At 39.8% G+C, this 17,522-nt stretch overlaps 1 protein-coding gene across 1 annotated transcript; it reads left to right on the forward strand.

Annotated features, from left to right (window-relative positions):
* The first annotated feature begins 1,307 nt into the window (after positions 1-1,307).
* Positions 1,308-17,016, forward strand: Oosp1 (oocyte secreted protein 1). Its single transcript, XM_052189644.1, has 5 exons — positions 1,308-1,383; positions 4,240-4,421; positions 5,527-5,624; positions 15,785-15,904; positions 16,824-17,016. The coding sequence occupies exons 1-5, from the start codon at positions 1,308-1,310 to the stop codon at positions 16,849-16,851; spliced, it is 504 nt and encodes a 167-aa protein (XP_052045604.1). The 3' UTR covers positions 16,852-17,016.
* Positions 17,017-17,522: the final 506 nt, after the last annotated feature.

Here is a 17,522-nt window from a genome sequence, read left to right on the forward strand (position 1 = left end):
AATTAATATTAATTAATTAATTTTGGTGTGTATGTTTTGTTTTGAGAGAGCATCTCATGTAGCCCCATGCATAATCACACCTATTTTTTTTAAGTACTGAGGATCAAACCAAGGGTTTTGTATATGCTAGTCAAGATGTCTCCTATTTCAATTATAACACCAGATTTCTATTAGAAAAGACTGTTAGTGCAATAATACATTTCAGGCAATACAGTCAGGAGATGGTACAGTCCTCTATCTTTTTACCTTTCAGTAGCTCTCGTTTTCATGCTATAATATTATGGGATGTAGTTCTGAACTTAAATAACTGATAAAATCTGCATTTAAGATGTTTTTCATAGTGAGAGTTTAACTTCTCATTTTGAAGAAGTGTTACACTTCATTTCAAAGAAAGAAATTTAAATGTGGTATAAATTATATTCAGGCCTTGCTACTTGAAATGTACTCCTAGAGAGTCATTGGTATCACCTGAGAATTTATTATAGCTGCAGCATCTCTGGGTCTCACCCCCATTTCTGAGTTAGAATCTGCACTGTAACAAGGTACTCAGGTGATAAGTGTATTTTTTTTTGAGTTTGTAAACAAAACCTGCTAACAAGCATAGTAAGCTCTGAGGTGAGTCCCCATGCCCCAGAGATTCTCAAGTTATTAGTATCAGTGTAACTTGGGAACTTAGAAATGTAAATTCCCTATCCCACTCTAGTCTTGCTCAGTCAGAAAAAAGGATGGATGTAATTCAGCCATAATGTATTAAAAAGAACACTCTTCAGGTGAATCTGATTGAGACCTATGCTCAGAGGTGAATTGGTGGGGTGATAATGTGAGGCCTCGTGGGGTTGGGTCTTTGCATTCTCAGTTACACAGGACAATTATATCCTCAGACAGTTATTCCTTCAGTGTTCAGATATGGAGACAAAGATATTTTGGGATGTTAGGGAGTTTTAAGAAAGTATATACAACCACTCTATCCATAATGGTACAAATTCAAATGCAAGTCAGGCTTGCATTCTGTTCCTTTTTAATCACCTACAGAAGGTTCACCTCTCTGCAGCCATGGTCGAGAGCTGCATTTGAGTTTCAAGTGTGCTATGAGAACAGTCCAGGGGCAGGTTTTACATCATGTTCACTCTAGCTCTTCAACACCTAAATAAGTGTTACACTTTAGACAAAGAACTGTTGGCACGTGTACATTAAAGGTGCTGGTTAATTACACCCACCTGAAGGTCATCTGTTCCATCATATAAGAAGGCCTCTTGCTCTTTGCTGTTTCTCATTTTCTCTGTGGGGTTTGATCTTCAACCTGAGCAATGAAGCCTTTCCTGGGCCTACAGGGACTCCTCCTGCTTCTTTTCCTTATGAAGACTTGTGCTGATGATTGGTCAGGTAGCACTCATGACGTGGAGAACTGGAAACTTTCTTAACATGTGCTGAGGGATGTGGCATTTAGACTTTTATGTACAGATTGGTTTCTTTCAGATGCATGATCATAGAATGTCACAATTCTACTCAGACTAGACACTGTCCTAGCTTGAGTTTTTTTTTTTTCTCCAAGCTCCCCTTTTCTCTTGACCCTTTCCAGACCATGTCACATTCTGGGGGCTCAATACTTTAAGTAAGTTTTAAGGAAGGCGGAGTGTCCTAGACAGTACAGAGGTGTCCGCGGGTTGTTAAGAACACAGGAATCACTGGGCTTGCAGGAGCAGGGCAAGATTCTTGAGTTTGAGGCCAGCCTGGTCCAGAGGGAGTTCCAGAACAGCCAGAGCTATACAGAAACCCTGTCTCAAAAACCCAAAAATAAATAAGTAAAAGAATCCAGGCTCCCTGTGGTTTGTAGGAGAGGAGCATTTGCAGTGGCACAGCCTTCCTTGGCCTTATCAGTTTTTTTTAAATTAATTAATTAATTAACTTTTTACTCTCCATATTTTATCGCCTCCACTGTCCACCCTCCGACTGTTCTATATCCCATACCTCCTCCCCATTCCCCTGTCTCCAAGAGGATGTCCCTACCACCCATCACCCACCCTACCTGACCTCTAAACTCCCCGGGGCCTCCAGTCTCTTGAGGGTTAGGTGCATCATCTCTGAATGAACACAGACCTAATATGTATGTGTGTTGGGGGCCTCATATCAGCTGGTGTATGCTGCCTGTTTGGTGGTCCAGTGTTTGAGAGATTTCGGGGTCCAGATTAATTGAGACTGCTGGTCCTCCTACAGGGTCCCCCTTCTCAGCTTCCTTCAGCCTTCCCTAATTCAACAAAAGAGATCAACTGCTTCTGTCCATTGGTTGGGTGCAAATATCTGCATCTGACTCTTTCAGCTGCTTGTTGGGTCTTCCAGAGTGTGGTCATGCTAGGTCCCTTTTTGTGAGCGTTCCAGAGCCTCAGTAATAGTGTAAGGCCTTGGGACCTCTCCTTGAGCTGGATCCCACTTTGAGCCTGTTACTGGACCTTCTTTTCCTCAGGCTCCTCTCCATTTCCATCCCTGTAATTCTTTCAGACAGGAACAATTATGGGTCAGATTTATCTGTTATAGAGCCACAGTATCTGAGAGGGAAGATCAGCTCCTTGTAGTAAGGTGACTAACTGATCCAGTTTCCACAGCTTAAATGCCAAAAAGTCTACTTCAAGCAAATTAGATGCTTGGTTACCTAAAAAATAAGTGTAGACTCTTAGTTTGAAAGTTTAGAATTACAATAAAAAGTTATGTATTTTTGTCTAATTACTTTCAACAAGATAATCCAGTCTCAATGCTAGAGAAGTTGCAAGACTCTTAATGGACTGATTAATGTGTTTGATTTCATTTTATTAGAAGCTATTTAAAGGAGACAGCTCTTAGAATTGTATTACTCTCCACTACCTCATTATTTGGACTTATTAAATTCCCATTGACTTGCTTCTTTTGCTTATGCTTACTTAGGATACAGTAGGAGTCACAATGTGAGTCCCTGTGGTCGCTTTGATCTCAGCATCTTCTCTCTATTCATATGGAAGATTACTAATCAGCCATTCCTCTGCACATTTCATAAGTTCGCTTCAGCTTCAGAGAAACAGAAACATGGTTTGCAAGAAACTCCAAAGTTTACTTGGCTCAGTATTTAAAGATATTTGTAGCATTGGTTTGGTTTATTTTAATTAATATTTTGTAATACATGAATGAATACATTGCAATTTTTTTCTGTTCTTATTGTTAGGACTTCTAATGTGTTATTTATTGGTGTGTGTGTGTGTGTGTGTGTGTGTGTATTTTCTCCAGGTATTCTGAGTTAAAAAGAGAAATGCATTATTTTCTCTCAAATTTTATGCACATTCAATTGTTTGGTTGTAGTGTTCTTTTTTTTGTTGTTGTTCTTTTGATACTTAGTTCTCTTTTTGTTTGTTTTTACTTTAAAAAATTCTCTCATACATTTTCAAACAGTTTCCCCTCCAGTCCATTCCTCCCAGTCCCTCTCCCTCAATCTTCCTTCTTCCCCAGATTCACTCCATTTCCTCAAAACAAACAAACAAACAAACAAAACAAACAAACAAAACAAACAAACAAAACAAACAAACAAACAGAGCAGGCCTTCCAGGGATATCAAGCTAGCATGGCTTAATAGGTTGGGTACAGTGTTCTCAACAAGTGCTTATCACTGCATCAGCCCTTGGTGCTTGCAGTTTTGTATCATGAGACTGTGGTAGAGAAGTGAAAGCAAGGGCTGGTGGAGGAGGGGAAGGAGTTGATCAGGAGTGCAGGGTGTGTTCTGTCCTTCACACATGTTACAATCCAAATGTGTTCTTAGCTATATAAAATGCTGACTTTGAGACTGATGCTTGGTGGCTCACACCTTTAATCTCAGCACTTGAGAGGCAGAGGCAGGTGGATCTCTGAATTCAAGACCAGCCAGGGCTACATAGTAAGACTAGTCCTAAGAAAAAGTTTAACTAAAGAGAATAGAATTAAAAGAATAGAATCAAAACATTTTAAATGTGTATTGATCTCTCCCCTTCACAGACTTACTAATATATATATGCATATGCATATATATATATATACACATATACACACATATATATTTCGTAGATAGGAGTATATGTGAGTTTCTTAGGCATGAAGTAATCACAGGCGATCATCTTTTACACACTTGCTTCTCTAACATGTTTTATTTTGTTAAGGGATGAACTCTTGCATTAACTAGCTTTGCTCAAATGTTGTGTGATGATTCCCATACAGCCTATTAACCGAAATATTCTCCTTTCTCAGCCATTCGTCTGCAATGTGTCAATCACTGGTTCTATCTCAGGATCAAGGCTACGCTATTTGCCAATATTTTTATGGAACCTGATGAAGTGTTTTTAGGAATTGGTTGCCCTGTAACCATCGCCTGGCCAAATGATGTCTATGACTTTACCTACCGTACTTACGCCTGCGGCATTGTCAACAAAGTAAGAAGAAACACTAGTGTCTATGGTCCCTTCCTTGGAGCCACAAAATAGCAATTATAGTTTCTGTTTGTCACACAGCTGGGTTAATGTCTTTAACATCCAGGACAAATGATGTTAAGTTGCTTGCTGAGGATAGAGACCAGTTTTCTATATATCATAAAGTAGTTCCCCAAAATAGTTACACATTACAGCCCATGACATTTGGCTAGCCTTAGGTGAAAGGGAGTAACATTGGTTAAACATCACAAAAGTCTTCAGAGTTCCTTATTGTGGGAATGGATAGGCCAGTTGTGCATATTGCTCTCTAACATTAACTGGGATTTTGAGTTGATTCATAAAAGTCAGAGAGGCTTTGCTGTAACAGTACTTATTAAGAGAATTGTACAACTTCGACAGGTTGCGATGACATAGGAAGTAAGTTTTAGATGGAGCTGAGCATACAGGATACAAGGGTTCTCATGAAGTGCCCTTGGAGAATGACTGTGTGAAGGAGAAACTCAGCTGTGATGAACGCAGCTGTGGCCAATCCTGCAGATAGTTTAGCATTCCAGTCAGCGCTCATCTAGCATGCACGGGGCTCTGTGTTTAGTCCCTAACAGCACAGAGACTGGGCATGGTGGAGCACACCAGTAACCTGTGCTGTCAAGGGCAGCATAGATTATGAGTCCCAGTATCAAAACAAATGTCTAGAGTTAATCCTTTAAGTGAAATTCTCAGAAGTATTGATTCTAAATGGGTCTTGGCTTATCTGAAAGCTGGTGTTCTCTGCAATAAGCAATACTTCTACTCTGCTCCTGGAATGGAGGTGTAAGCACATGATTTTTTTTTTAAAACTAGTTATGTTCTTTATGATTTTTTTAAAAATATGAAATGAAGATCTGATCTTTCAATAAACAAGTATTACATGGCTATTATATCCAGGAAGTATATAAGATTGAACTCGTCTCTTTATTTAGAAATTAGTTCAGTATTCCACAAGTAATTGCTGGAAAATGACCTTTTCTATTTGAGAACTTGAAGTACTTATAAGCTCCCACTCAAATCCTTTGAGGTCTCCTGAGATCTGTGCTCAGGAGAAAATTTACAATTTTCTTTACTCCTGTAGGTTCTTCATGGTGTCACTCTGCTTCAGACTAAACTTACATACATCTCAAAAAACTCTTCTCTACGAGTTGAGATGTCTTTGTCCTGTGTTCTGCACAGGTGAGTGCTATATGCCATGCACCTGTCCAAAGCTCTGGCTTCCCCTCAACCCTTTAGATAAGAGACCCCAACCCTAAATGTTAAATCACACAACCCAGGGTGGGCATGGACATGGGTGTAGGGCTATGGTGGTAGGTGGAGCCAAAGCCTAATGGGAATGTAAATCTCTTTATCCTTGGCCCTGGGTTTTAAAATGAGTTATCTCCTAGAGTGTTAGCATACTGGGGAAGAGAAGGAGGAGAATCCACTTTGTCAGTACTAGTCAGAGTGAATGAAAACCTCATCCTTTTCACTCAGCTAATCAATCAAATGCTTTAGAAATAAGTCCACACTCAAGTTTACTCAGGATGGAGAGAAAAAAAAATCCCGAGAGATACAGAAATATATCAGAAAAATGAAGGACAGCATGCATCATAGGTGGTGGGTACGTGGCGCTGAAGCAGCAGGGAGAGGGAGCAGATTCAAGTCATACCCATTGGATGAGATTAAGCTGCTTTTCGTATCTTATTAGTAGATCCCTATGAGAAAGTCTAAGTTGTTGATCATTAGCAACTTTAATCAGGTCTTAGCAACATTATGAAAGGCTTGGCAGGATTTTAGGGAGCAATCTCCATTCAAAATCATCTAAAGAAAAAATGAAAGGTATTTAATATCTGACAGAGATCACCCCTGGATTCCCACAGGTTCCAGCAGAGGAGCTGAGGATCAGGCTGGGGGGAGGGTAAGGAATAAATGAGTCAAAGACTGGCTGGGTGAATCTTGCATCTCTGAGTAGCAACCAGGATGTTTGTTTACACATGGTCTACAAAGGAGGCAAACTCATGATTTCAAAAGAAATACAGATTCTTTTTTCTTTTGTGATACAATTTTTTTTTTTTTTTTGTCCCTGGACAAATGTTAGAACTACAGAATTTGACTATGTAAGCATTTATGACATATGGCATTCTGTTCTTCAGGAAACTAAAACATTGAACAGAAACAAAAAATACCTGAATCAGTCTAGACAAGTTCCTAGACCTTGAGCAATGCATAGTTACTGAGGGAGTTAGCTTAGCTTAAAAGTTTGAAAGCTCTCCCAGGCTGCGGGATGACTTGCTCCATTCATTTGTCTTTTTGTTTTATTTTTGTATTTAAAAAGACCTCACTGTAACTTAACATGAGCCAGTCTTTTTTAATTTTTTTTATTCTTTATTCTTTTTTTTAATCCCATACCTCGCCCCTCCCAAGTGTCCAAGAGGCTGTCCCCACCCCCCAGCTCCCCACCCCCACCCCACCAGACTTCCTCACTCCCTGGGGCCTCAGTTCTCTTGAGGGCTAGGTGCATGAGTCCGCTGCTATATATGTGTAGGGGCCTCACGTCAGCTGGTGTATGCTGCCTGTGTCTGCACTGGTGGCCCAGGGTTTGAGCAATCTTGGGGGTCCAGGTTAATTGACACTGCTGGTCTTCCTATAGGGTCTTCTTCCTCCTTGGCTTCTTCCAGCTTTTCCTTAATTCAGCCAGAGTGGTCAGCAGCTTCTGTCAATTGGATGGGTGTAAATATCTGCATCTGACTCTTTCTGCTGCTTGTGTCTTTTGGAGAGTAGTCATGATAGGGCTTTTTTTGTGAGCACTCCATAGCCTCAGTGATAGTGTCAGGACTTGGGGCCTCCCCTTGAACTGGATCTCAATTTGGGACTTTCACTGGACCTCCTTTTCCTTAGGCTCCTCTCCATTTCCATCCCTGCAGTTCTTTCAAACAGGAACAATTATGGGCCAAAGTTTTTGACTGTGGGATGGCAACCCCCTCCCTCACTTGACGGTCACTTTCTGCTGGAGGTGGGCTCTAAAAGTGCCCCTTCCCTACTGTAGGGCATCTCATCTAAGGTCCCTCCTTTTGAGTCCTGAGAGTCTCTCACTGCCCAGGCCTCTGGTACATTCTGGAGGGTCCCCCCCACCAACCTCCTACCTCCCAAGGTAGCCTGTTTCCATTCTTTCTGCTGGCCCTCCGGGCTTCAGTCCTTCTCTCCCCCCACCCCCAATACCTGATCATGTTCCTCTCTTCCCTTTCCTGTCCCCATTCCCACCCATATGCCTTCCCTTCCTTCCCCCTCCTGTGATTGCTTTCTTCTCCTTCCCAAGTGGGATTGAGGCATCCTTACTTGGGCTCTCCAGCTTATTAATGTTTTTTTGAGTTTTGTGGATTGTATTTTTTTTTTTGGCTAATATCCACTTATTTGTGAGTACAAATCATGCATGTCCTTTTGGGTCTGAGTTACCTCACTCAGGATGATATTTTCTAGTTCCATCCCTTTGCAAAACTCGGGATGCCCTCATTCTTAATAGCTGTGTAATATTCCATTATGTAAAGAAACAACATTTTTTGTATCCATTCTTCCATTGTGGGACTACTGGGTTGTTTCTAGATTCTGGCAATCACAAACAAGCCACTATGAACATAGTGAAACATGTGTCTATTTGGTATGGTGGGGCAACTTTTGGGTATATGCCCAAGAGTGATATAGCTAGATCTTCAAGTAGATATAGATCTACTTCAATTTTCTGGGTCATTTTGATTTCCATTTCCCTGTTCACTATGGACTTTGAACATTTCTTTAAGTGCTTCCCAGCCATTTGAGATTCCTCTGCTGTGAATTCTCTGTTTAGTTCTATACCCCATTTTTTGATTGGGTTGTTTGGCTTTTTGGTGCTTAGCTTCTTGAGATCTTTATATATTTTGGATATTAGCCCTCTCTCAGATGTGGGGTTAGTGAAGATTTTTTCCCCCAATATGTAGGTTGCCTATTTGTCCTAATGTGTGTGGTTTTTATTCTGAGTCTTCAGATCTTTTCCATTGATCTTCCAGCCTGTCTCTGTACTGAAACCATGTAGTTATCACTATTGCTCTGTAGTATAGCTTGAGGTCTGGGATGGAGATTCCTCTAAACGTTCTTTTAATAATTGTTTTCACTATTCTGGGTTTTTTGCCTTTCCAGATGAATTTGGGAATTGCTTTTTCCATGCCTTTGAAGAATTGTTTTGGGATTTTGATAGGAATTGCATTGAATCTATAGATTGCCTTTGGTAGGATGGCTATTTTTACTATGATAATTTGGCCAATCCATTAGCTTGGGAGATCTCTCCATTTTCTGAGATCTTCCTTGATTTCTTTCTTAAGAGACTTGAAATTCTTGTCATACAGATCTTTCACTTGTTTGGTTAGAGTTATCCTAAAATATTTTATATTATTTGTGGCTATTGTGAAGGAAGTTATTTCCCTAATTTCTTTCTCAGCCTGTTTATCATTTGTATAAAGGGAGGCCACTGATTTGAGTTAATTTTATATCTTGGTTTCTTCATCTATGATAATTTACAGTTTTGCTGGGTATAGTAGTTTGGGCTGGCATTTGTGTTCTCTTAGGGACTGTATGACATCTGCTCAGGATCTTCTAGCTTTCATACTCTCTCATGGGAAGTCTGGTGTAATTCTAATAGGTCTGCCTTTACTTTTTACTTGTTCATATTTTATGCTAGAGTATGATTGACCTACCAGGAGCCAAATTAAAAAAACCTGACTCTCCCTCCCTGAGATGTTAGCGACTGTTTATAACTTCTCAGTTAGGGCTGAGGGCTCACAAACCACTTCCCACTCCATGATATCATGTGGCTTGGATTGATCTTATGCAGGCCTTATGAAGGGAACCAGAAGTACTATGAGCTCATGGGTGCAGAGGTCCTGCTGTTTTGTTTTCTATTTTTTTATTTCGATTTCCCCTTTCCTGGATTCCCCCCTCCCCGAAAGTCCCATAAGCCCTCTTCCCTCCCCCTGTTCCCCAATACACCCCTTCCCACTTCCCTGTTCTGTTATTCCCCTACACTGCTGCACTGAGCCTTTCCAGAAACAGGGGCCATTCCTTCTTCTTGGACATCATTTGATATGTGGATTGTGTCTTGGGTATTTCAAGCTTCTAGGCTAATATCTGCTTATCAGTGAGTGCATACCATGAGTATTATTTTGAGACTGGATTACCTCACTTAGGATGATGATCTCCAGCTCCATCCATTTATCTAAGAATTTCATGAATTCATTGTTTCTAATGGATGAATAGTACTCCATTGTGTATATATACCACATTTTTTTTTTTTTTTTGGTATCCATTCCTCCACTGAGGGACATCTGGGTTCTTTCCAGCTTCTGGTTATTATAAATAGGACTGCTGTGAACATAGTGGAGCACGTATCCTTATTACATGCTGGGGAATCCTCTGGATATATGGCAGGGTCCTCCAGAAGTGTTGTGCCCAGTTTTCTGAGGAACTGCCAGACTGATTTCCAGGGTGGTTGTACCAGCTTGCAATCCCACCAGCAGTGGAGGAGTGTTCCTCTTTCTCCACATCCTCGCCAACACCTGCTGTCTCCTGAGTTTTTATCTTAGCCATTCTGACTGGAGTGAGGTGAAATCTCAGGGTTGTTTTGATTTGCATTTCCCTAATGACTAATGACTTTGAACATTTCTTAAGGTGCTTCTCAGCCATTTGAAATTTTTCAGGTGAAAATTCTTTGTTTAGCTCTGTACCCCATTTTTTAATAGGGTTATTTGGCTCTCTGAGTCTAACCTCTTTGGTGGATATAAGCCCTCTGTTAGATGTAGGGTTGGTGAATATCTTTTTCCAATTTGTTGGTTGCCGATTTGTCCTTTTGATGGTGTCCTTTTCCTTACAGAAACTTTGTAATTTTATGAGGTCCCATTTGTCAATTCTTCATCTTAGAGCATAAGCTATTGGTGTTCTGTTTAGGAACATTTCCCCTGTGCCCATGTCCTTTTGATGGTGTCCTTTTCCTTACAGAAACTTTGTAATTTTATGAGGTCCCATTTGTCAATTCTTCATCTTAGAGCATAAGCTATTGGTGTTCTGTTTAGGAACATTTCCCCCTGTGCCCAGGGTCTTCCCCACTTTCTTTTCTACTAGTTTCAGTGTGTCTGGCTTTATGTGGAGGTTGTTGATCCACTTGGAGTTGAGCTTAGTACAAGGAGATAAGAATGGATCAATTTTTGTTCTTCTGCATACTGACCTCCAATTGAACCAGCACCATTTGTTCAAAAGGCTATCTTTTTTCCACTGGCTGTTTTCCACTCCTTTGTCGAAGATCAAGTGACTATAGGTGTGTGGGTTCATTTCTGGGACCTCAATCTTATTCCATTGATCCACCTGCCTGTCACTGTACCAATACCATGCAGTTTTTAACACTATTGCTCTGCAATATTGCTTGAGGTCTGGGATACTGATTCCCCCAGAAGTTCTTTTACTGTTGAGAATAGTTTTAGCTATCCTGGGTTTTTTGTTATTCCAGATGAATTTGAGAATTGCTCTTTCTAACTGAAAAAACTGAGTTGGGATTTTGATGGGTATTGCGTTGAATCTGTAGATTGCTTTTGGCAAGATGGCCATTTTAACTATATTAATCTTGGCAATCCATGGAAGATTTTCCATTTTCTGGGGTCTTCTTAAATTTTGTTCTTCAGACACCTGAAGTTCTTGTCATACAGATCTTTCACTTGTTTGGTCAGAGTCACACCAAGGTACTTTATATTGTTTGTGGCTATTGTGAAGGGTGTCATTTCCCTAATTTCTTTCTCAGCCTGCTTATCCTTTGAGCATAGGAAGGCTACTGATTTGCTTGAGTTGATTTTAAAACCAGCCACTTTGCTGAAGTTGTTTATCAGCTGTAGGAGTTCTCTGGTGGAGATATTTGGGTCATTTAAGTATACTATCATATCATCTGCAAACAGTGATAGTTTGACATCTTCCTTTCCAATTTGTATCCCTTTGACCTCCTTATGTTGTCTAATTGCTCTACCTAGAACTTCAAGTACTATATTGAAAAGATATGGAGAGAGGGGGCAGCTTTGTCTAGTCCCTGATTTTAGTGGGATTGCTTCAAGTTTCTCTCCATTTAGTTTGATGTTGGCTAACGGTTTGCTATATATTGCTTTTACTATGTTTAGGTATGGGCCTTGAATTCATGATCTTTCCAAGACTTTTAGCATGAAAGGATGCTGAATTTTGTCAAATGCTTTTTCGGCATCTAATGAAATGACCATATGGGTTTTTTTCTTTGAGTTTGTTTATGTAGTGGATTGCATTGATGGATTTCCCTATATTGAATCATTCCTGCATCCCTAGAATGAAGCCTACTTGATCATGGTGAATGATCGTTTTGATGTGTTCTTGGATTTGGTTGGCAAGAATTTTAATGAGTATTTTTGCATCAAAGTTCATAAGGGAATTTGGCCTGAAGTTCTCTTTCTTTGTTGGATCTTTGTGTGGTTTTGGTATCAGCGTAATTGTGGCTTCATAGACTGAGTTGGGTAGTGTTCCTTCTGTTTCTATTTTGTGGAATAGTTTGAAGAGTATTGGTGTTAAGTCTTCTTGGAAGGTCTGATAGAATTCTGCACTAAAACCATCTGGTCCTGTGCTTCTTTTGGTTGAAAGACTTTCTATGACCCCTTCTATTTCTTTAGGGGTTATGGGATTGTTTAGCTGATCTCTTTGATCCTGATTTAATTTTGGTAATTGGTATCTGTCTAGGAAGTCGTCCATTTCCTCTAGATTCTCCAGTTGTGTTCCGTATAGGCTTTTGTAATAGGATCTGATAATTTTTTTTAATTTCCTCAATTTCTGTTATATCTCCCTTTTCATTTCTAATTTTGTTAATTTGCATACTGTCTCTGTGCCCTTTGTTTAGTCTGGCTATGGGTTTATCTATCTTGTTGATTTTCTCAAAGAACCAGCTCCTGGTTTTGTTGATTTTTTTGTATGGTTCTGTTTATTTCCACTTGATTGATCTTAGCCCTGAATTTGATGATTTCCTGTCTTCTACTCCTCCTGGGTGAATTAGCTTCTTTTTGTTCCAGGGCTTTCAGGTGTGTTGTTAAGCGGCTAGTGTATGCTCTCTACAGTTTCTTTTTGGGGGTACTCAGGGCTATGAGTTTTCCTCTTAGCACTGCTTTCATTGTGTTCCATAGATTTGGGCATATTGTGCCTTCATTTTCATTAAATTCTAAAAATTCTTGGATTTCTTTCTTTATTTCTTCTTTGGCCAAGGTCTCATTGAGGAGAGTATTGTTCAGCCTCCATGTGTATGTGGGCTTTCTGTTGTTTTTGTTGCTATTGAAGATCACTGTTACTCCATAGTGATCTGATAGGAGGCATGGGATTAATTCAGTCTTCTTATATTTGTTAAGGTCTGTCTTGTGACCAATTATATGGTCGATTTTGGAGAAAGTACCATGAGGTGCTGAGAAAAAGGTATATTCTTTTGCTTTAGGATGAAATGTTCTATATATATCTGTTAAATCTAATTGGTCCAAAGCTTCAATTAGTTTCACTGTGTCCCTGTTTAGTTTCTGTTTTCCTGATCGATCCATTGAGGAGAGTGGAGTGTTGAAGTCACCCACAATTATTGTGTTAGGTGCAATGTGTGCTTTGAGCTTTAGTAAAGTTTCTTTTACAAATGAGGGTGCCTTTGCATTTGGAGCATAGATGTTCAGGACTGAGAGTTCTTCTTGTTGGATTTTTCATTTCACCAGCAAGAAGTGACCTTCCATGTCTCTTTTGATGACATTAGGTTGAAAGTCAATTTTATCTGATATTAGAATGGCAACTCTGGCTTGTTTCCTGAGACCATTTGCTTGTAAAAATTGTCTTCCAGTTTTTTACTCTAAGGTTGTTTTGGGCTTTGACACTGAGGTGTGTTTCCTGTATGCAGCAAAATGTAGGGTCCTGTTTACGTAACCAGTCTGTTAGTCTATGTCTTTTTATTGGGGAATTGAGTCCATTGATGTTAAGAGATATTAAGGAATAGTGATTATTACTTCCTGTCATTTCTTATGTTATTTTTTTTAAACTTGATTGGTTATCTTTTTTTGGGTTTGATGAATGAAGGTTACTATCTTGCTTTTTTCCAGGTTGTAGTTCCCCTCCATGTATTGGCATTTTCTCCCTATTATCCTTTGTAGGGTTCAGTTTGTGGAAAGATATTGTGAAACTGTGGTTTTTTCATGGAATATCTTGGTTTCTCCATCTATGGTGATTGAGAATTTTGCTGGGTATAGTAGTTTTGGCTTAAATTTGTGTTCTCTTAGAGTCTGTGAGATCTACCCAGGATCTTCTTGCTTTCATGGTGTCTGGTGAGAAGTCTGGTGTAATTCTGATAGGTCTTCCTTTATATGTTACTTGGCCTTTTTCTCTTACTGCCTTTAATATTCTTTTTTTGTTTAGTAATTTGGGGTTTTGATTATTATGTGACACCAGTTATTTTTGTTCTGGTCCAGTCTGTTTGCAATTCTGTAGGCTTCTTGTATATTCACGGACATCTCTCTCTTTAGGTTAGGGAAGTTTTCTTTCATAATTTTGTTGAAGATACTTGCTGGCCCTTTAAGTTATAAATCTTCACTCTCATCTATGCCTATAATCCTTAGGTTTGGTCTTCTCATTGTGTCCTGGATTTCCTAGATGTTTTGGGTTTTTGCATTTTGCATTTTCTTTGACTGTTGGGTCCATGGTTTCTATGGTATGTTTGGCATCTGAGATTCTTTCTTCCATTTCTTTTTATTCTGTTGTTGATATTTGCATCTACGGTCCCTGATTTCTTCCCAAGGTTTTCTATCTCCAAAGTTGTCTCCCTTTGTGATTTCTTAGTTTTTTCTACTTCTCTTTTTAGATCCTGGATGGTTTTGCTTAGTTCCTTCACTTGTTTGTTTGTATTTTCCTGTAATTCGTTAAGAGATTTTTGTGTTTCCTCTTTCATGACTTCTGCCTGTTGATCCAAGTTCTCCTGTATTTCTTTAAGTGATTTTTGCATTTCCTCTTTATTGGCTTCTATCTGTTGACTCATATTCTCCTGAATTTCTTTAAGTGATTTTGTGTTTCCATTGTAAGGGCTTCTAACTTATTCATGTTCCCCTGTATTTCTTTAAGATATTTATTTATATTCTTTTTGTTTTCCTCTAACAGCATCATGACCAGTGATTTTAAATCCAAATCTTGTTTTGTCTGGTGTGTTGGGATATCCAGGACTTGCTGTTGTCAAATAATTGGGTTCAGATGCTGACATATTGCCTTTATATCTGTTAGTAACATTCTTACATTTGCCTTTTGCCATCTGGTTATTTCTGGCGTTAGTTGGTCTTGTTGTCACTGGCTGGTGTTTGAACCTCCTGTGATCCTGTAAGGCTATTTATGCACTGCTGGTGACTGGTTTTCTCCTGGCACAGATTGCTGATGTGCTGCCCTCCTCTTGGGTGCCCTTGGAGCCCTGGTGTGTCTTGCCCCAAGCAATGCTATCCTCGGGTTGTCTCTGTGAACCTGGTGCTGCCCGTCTGTTCCATCAGGGAGCAAAGATGGTGGGTGCTGCAGAGGACCTTTTCCAAGTGCTGATCACTCTGCAGGGCAAACGACCCCCCCACCCAGGGTTGGTGCACAGACGGCCTGCAGAGCTGCCCAGGTCCTGGGTGCAGGCTAAAGCCTGACAGGCTGAGACCCAAGTGATGTTAGCCTTGGACTATGTCTGCATACCTGGTGCTGTCTGTTAGATGTCTCTGGGGTCTGGGAGCCAAGATAGCGATCCTGTTGTTTTCAAAGACACTCTATCTGGACCTTCCTGACCTTCAACTTTTACCATCTTTCATTACCTTCTTCCTTTATTGTGTGTGTGTGTATGTGTTGTACACATGTGCATATGATCATATAAATGAATCATTTGTGGCTGATTACTAGTGCCCGTTTTCTATATCTGATCAGTTGTGATTTGGCTACCCACTGCAGCTAGGATTTTAAAGTCCCACGTCATAGGCTTATGTTGTAAGTGCTTCACTTAAATAGTTTGTTACTTATGGTAATTTCATCAAGTTGAGGCTATGACATCAATTCTCAGGTAAGAAACAGGCACAGTACAGTTGAATGTCTTGCCTAAGATCATTGATTGGTCAATGATAGAATCAGAGCATGAACCCATGCTCAACAATCATTGTTTTGTAATGTTTTAAAAAAAAATAAGTGGAAATCACTTTGTCTATTAGTCACTGAAATTTGGCCTTGAGTGGAACTTTCTAACCTTTAAAGTCTGAATAGATCTTCAGCACCCCCTGTGATATTTCTCTTTTTTTCTTCCTCAATTTTAGTACGACTCCTCTTTTCTGTGATGCAGAAAGTAGAGGAGATTTCACTGGCAATCCTCCTGGATGGGAAGTAGATATGAGGGTAAGAAGAAATGAGCAAGCTGTTCCGACAGTGCCACCAAAGTAAGGAGATGTCAAACTAATATTTTACATCTTTGTTACACGTGACTTAAAATATGCTTAGGAAACAGTCAAGGACATGTCCTGTTTGACTAAACACACATTGTTCTTTCTTTCTTTCTTTCTTTCTTTCTTTCTTTCTTTCTTTCTTTCTTTCTTTCTTTCTTTCTTTCTTTCTTTCCTTCCTTCCTTCCTTCCTTCCTTCCTTCCTTCCTTCCTTCCTTCCTTCTTTCTTTCTTTCTTTCTTTCTTTCTTTCTTTCTTTCCTTCCTTCCTTCCTTCCTTCCTTCCTTCCTTCCTTCCTTCCTTCCTTTCTTTCTTTCTTTCTTTCTTATTGAATATTGTCTTCATTTACATTGCTAATGGGAAAGCCTTTCCTGATATTCCCCCCCTCCCCTAAGACCCCCAACCCCTCCTCCTCCTCCTTCCCCCTGCCTCCATGTATATGCCCCTCCACCTGACACACCTCCTCCCACCTGTTTCCCTTTGTTGGGGCCTCTATTGAGCCTTTACCTGACCAAGGACCACTGATGCCCAACAAGGCCTTCCTCTGCCACATTTTTGGCTGGAACCATGTGTGCCCTTCTTAAACAGCTTCTAGATCAGGCCTTCCTGTGTTTATTTAAATTTCTGATGACGATAGTGGTCTTGTTAGTCTGTTACTAGATGGTAGAGATCCCATAGGAATTAGCGATGTCCCTCTTGTATACTGTGATAGTTTTACTTGAAGTCTGGAGTCTAGGAGACATAACTCTTGGTGTGTTTGTAAGGGTGTTTCCAGAGAAGATTAACTGAGTGGGGTAGGGCTTGACCTCAAAGTGGGTGGTCCAAAGAAGCAGTGTCACCTGGATAGTCTTCTTCCTGAGCACATATTCATAGTTGTCATCACTGTCCTCTGATGACATCATATTTTATCTCTTCAGCTTTTCAACATCAAGTGAAGACCACTAGATCTCCAACCAGCCTCAGTCTCTGGAATGAGCAGGCTTGAGCCTGCTGAAGCATCTACCTTCATGGATCAAAACTTAACAGTTTTTAATTTCTCTGGAAATAAATGATGATTTCTTATCCCGTTTTTTAAAAAGAGACTAATTTGCAATTTTAAGTAAAGTGGCATGTGACCTACCTATATTCTCATTTTTAAAAAGGAACTGTCCCTGCTTTTAACTGTATAGATATGATTAAGGAATAAAAGTTTCCCATTAATGTTGTGTCTAATTATTGAAGGACTAATGTGCATATTTTTAAGCCTAATGGTCATAAATAGTTATTTTTCTTAAATTTTTTTTACTATAATATTAGATTCTGGGAGAATTTCAGGTATGTATACACTGTATTTTCATCTTATTCAGCCCTCCTATTCTTCCTCTTAACTCCCCCAAGATCCATCCTTCAATCTCCCTACCTCTTTCCAACTTTGTCCTTTTTTAAAAAAAATATAACCTAGTAAGGGTAATTCATGCTTCTCTCATGGAGAAGTGGGAGGTGGCTGGCTCTCAGCCATGCCCTATCATACCCAGGTATACCTGGTCCTGCCCAACTGCATGTAGTTTGAGAGATCCTAATGTCTCAGGAGGTAAAACATCAAAAGGATTTCATCTACACAGCTTTTAGAATCTCAT

This window comes from Apodemus sylvaticus, chromosome 1 (assembly GCF_947179515.1).
Source record: "Apodemus sylvaticus chromosome 1, mApoSyl1.1, whole genome shotgun sequence".
Lineage (NCBI taxonomy): Eukaryota > Metazoa > Chordata > Mammalia > Rodentia > Muridae > Apodemus > Apodemus sylvaticus.

Coding starts and splice junctions, on each gene's coding strand:
- Oosp1 (XM_052189644.1), top strand. CDS start 1,308: ATGAAGCCTTTCCTGGGCCTACAGGGACTCCTCCTGCTTCTTTTCCTT. Junction 1,384..4,239: donor TTGTGCTGATGATTGGTCAG/GTAGCACTCATG, acceptor CTCCTTTCTCAG/CCATTCGTCTGCAATGTGTC. Junction 5,625..15,784: donor TTGTCCTGTGTTCTGCACAG/GTGAGTGCTATA, acceptor CCTCAATTTTAG/TACGACTCCTCTTTTCTGTG.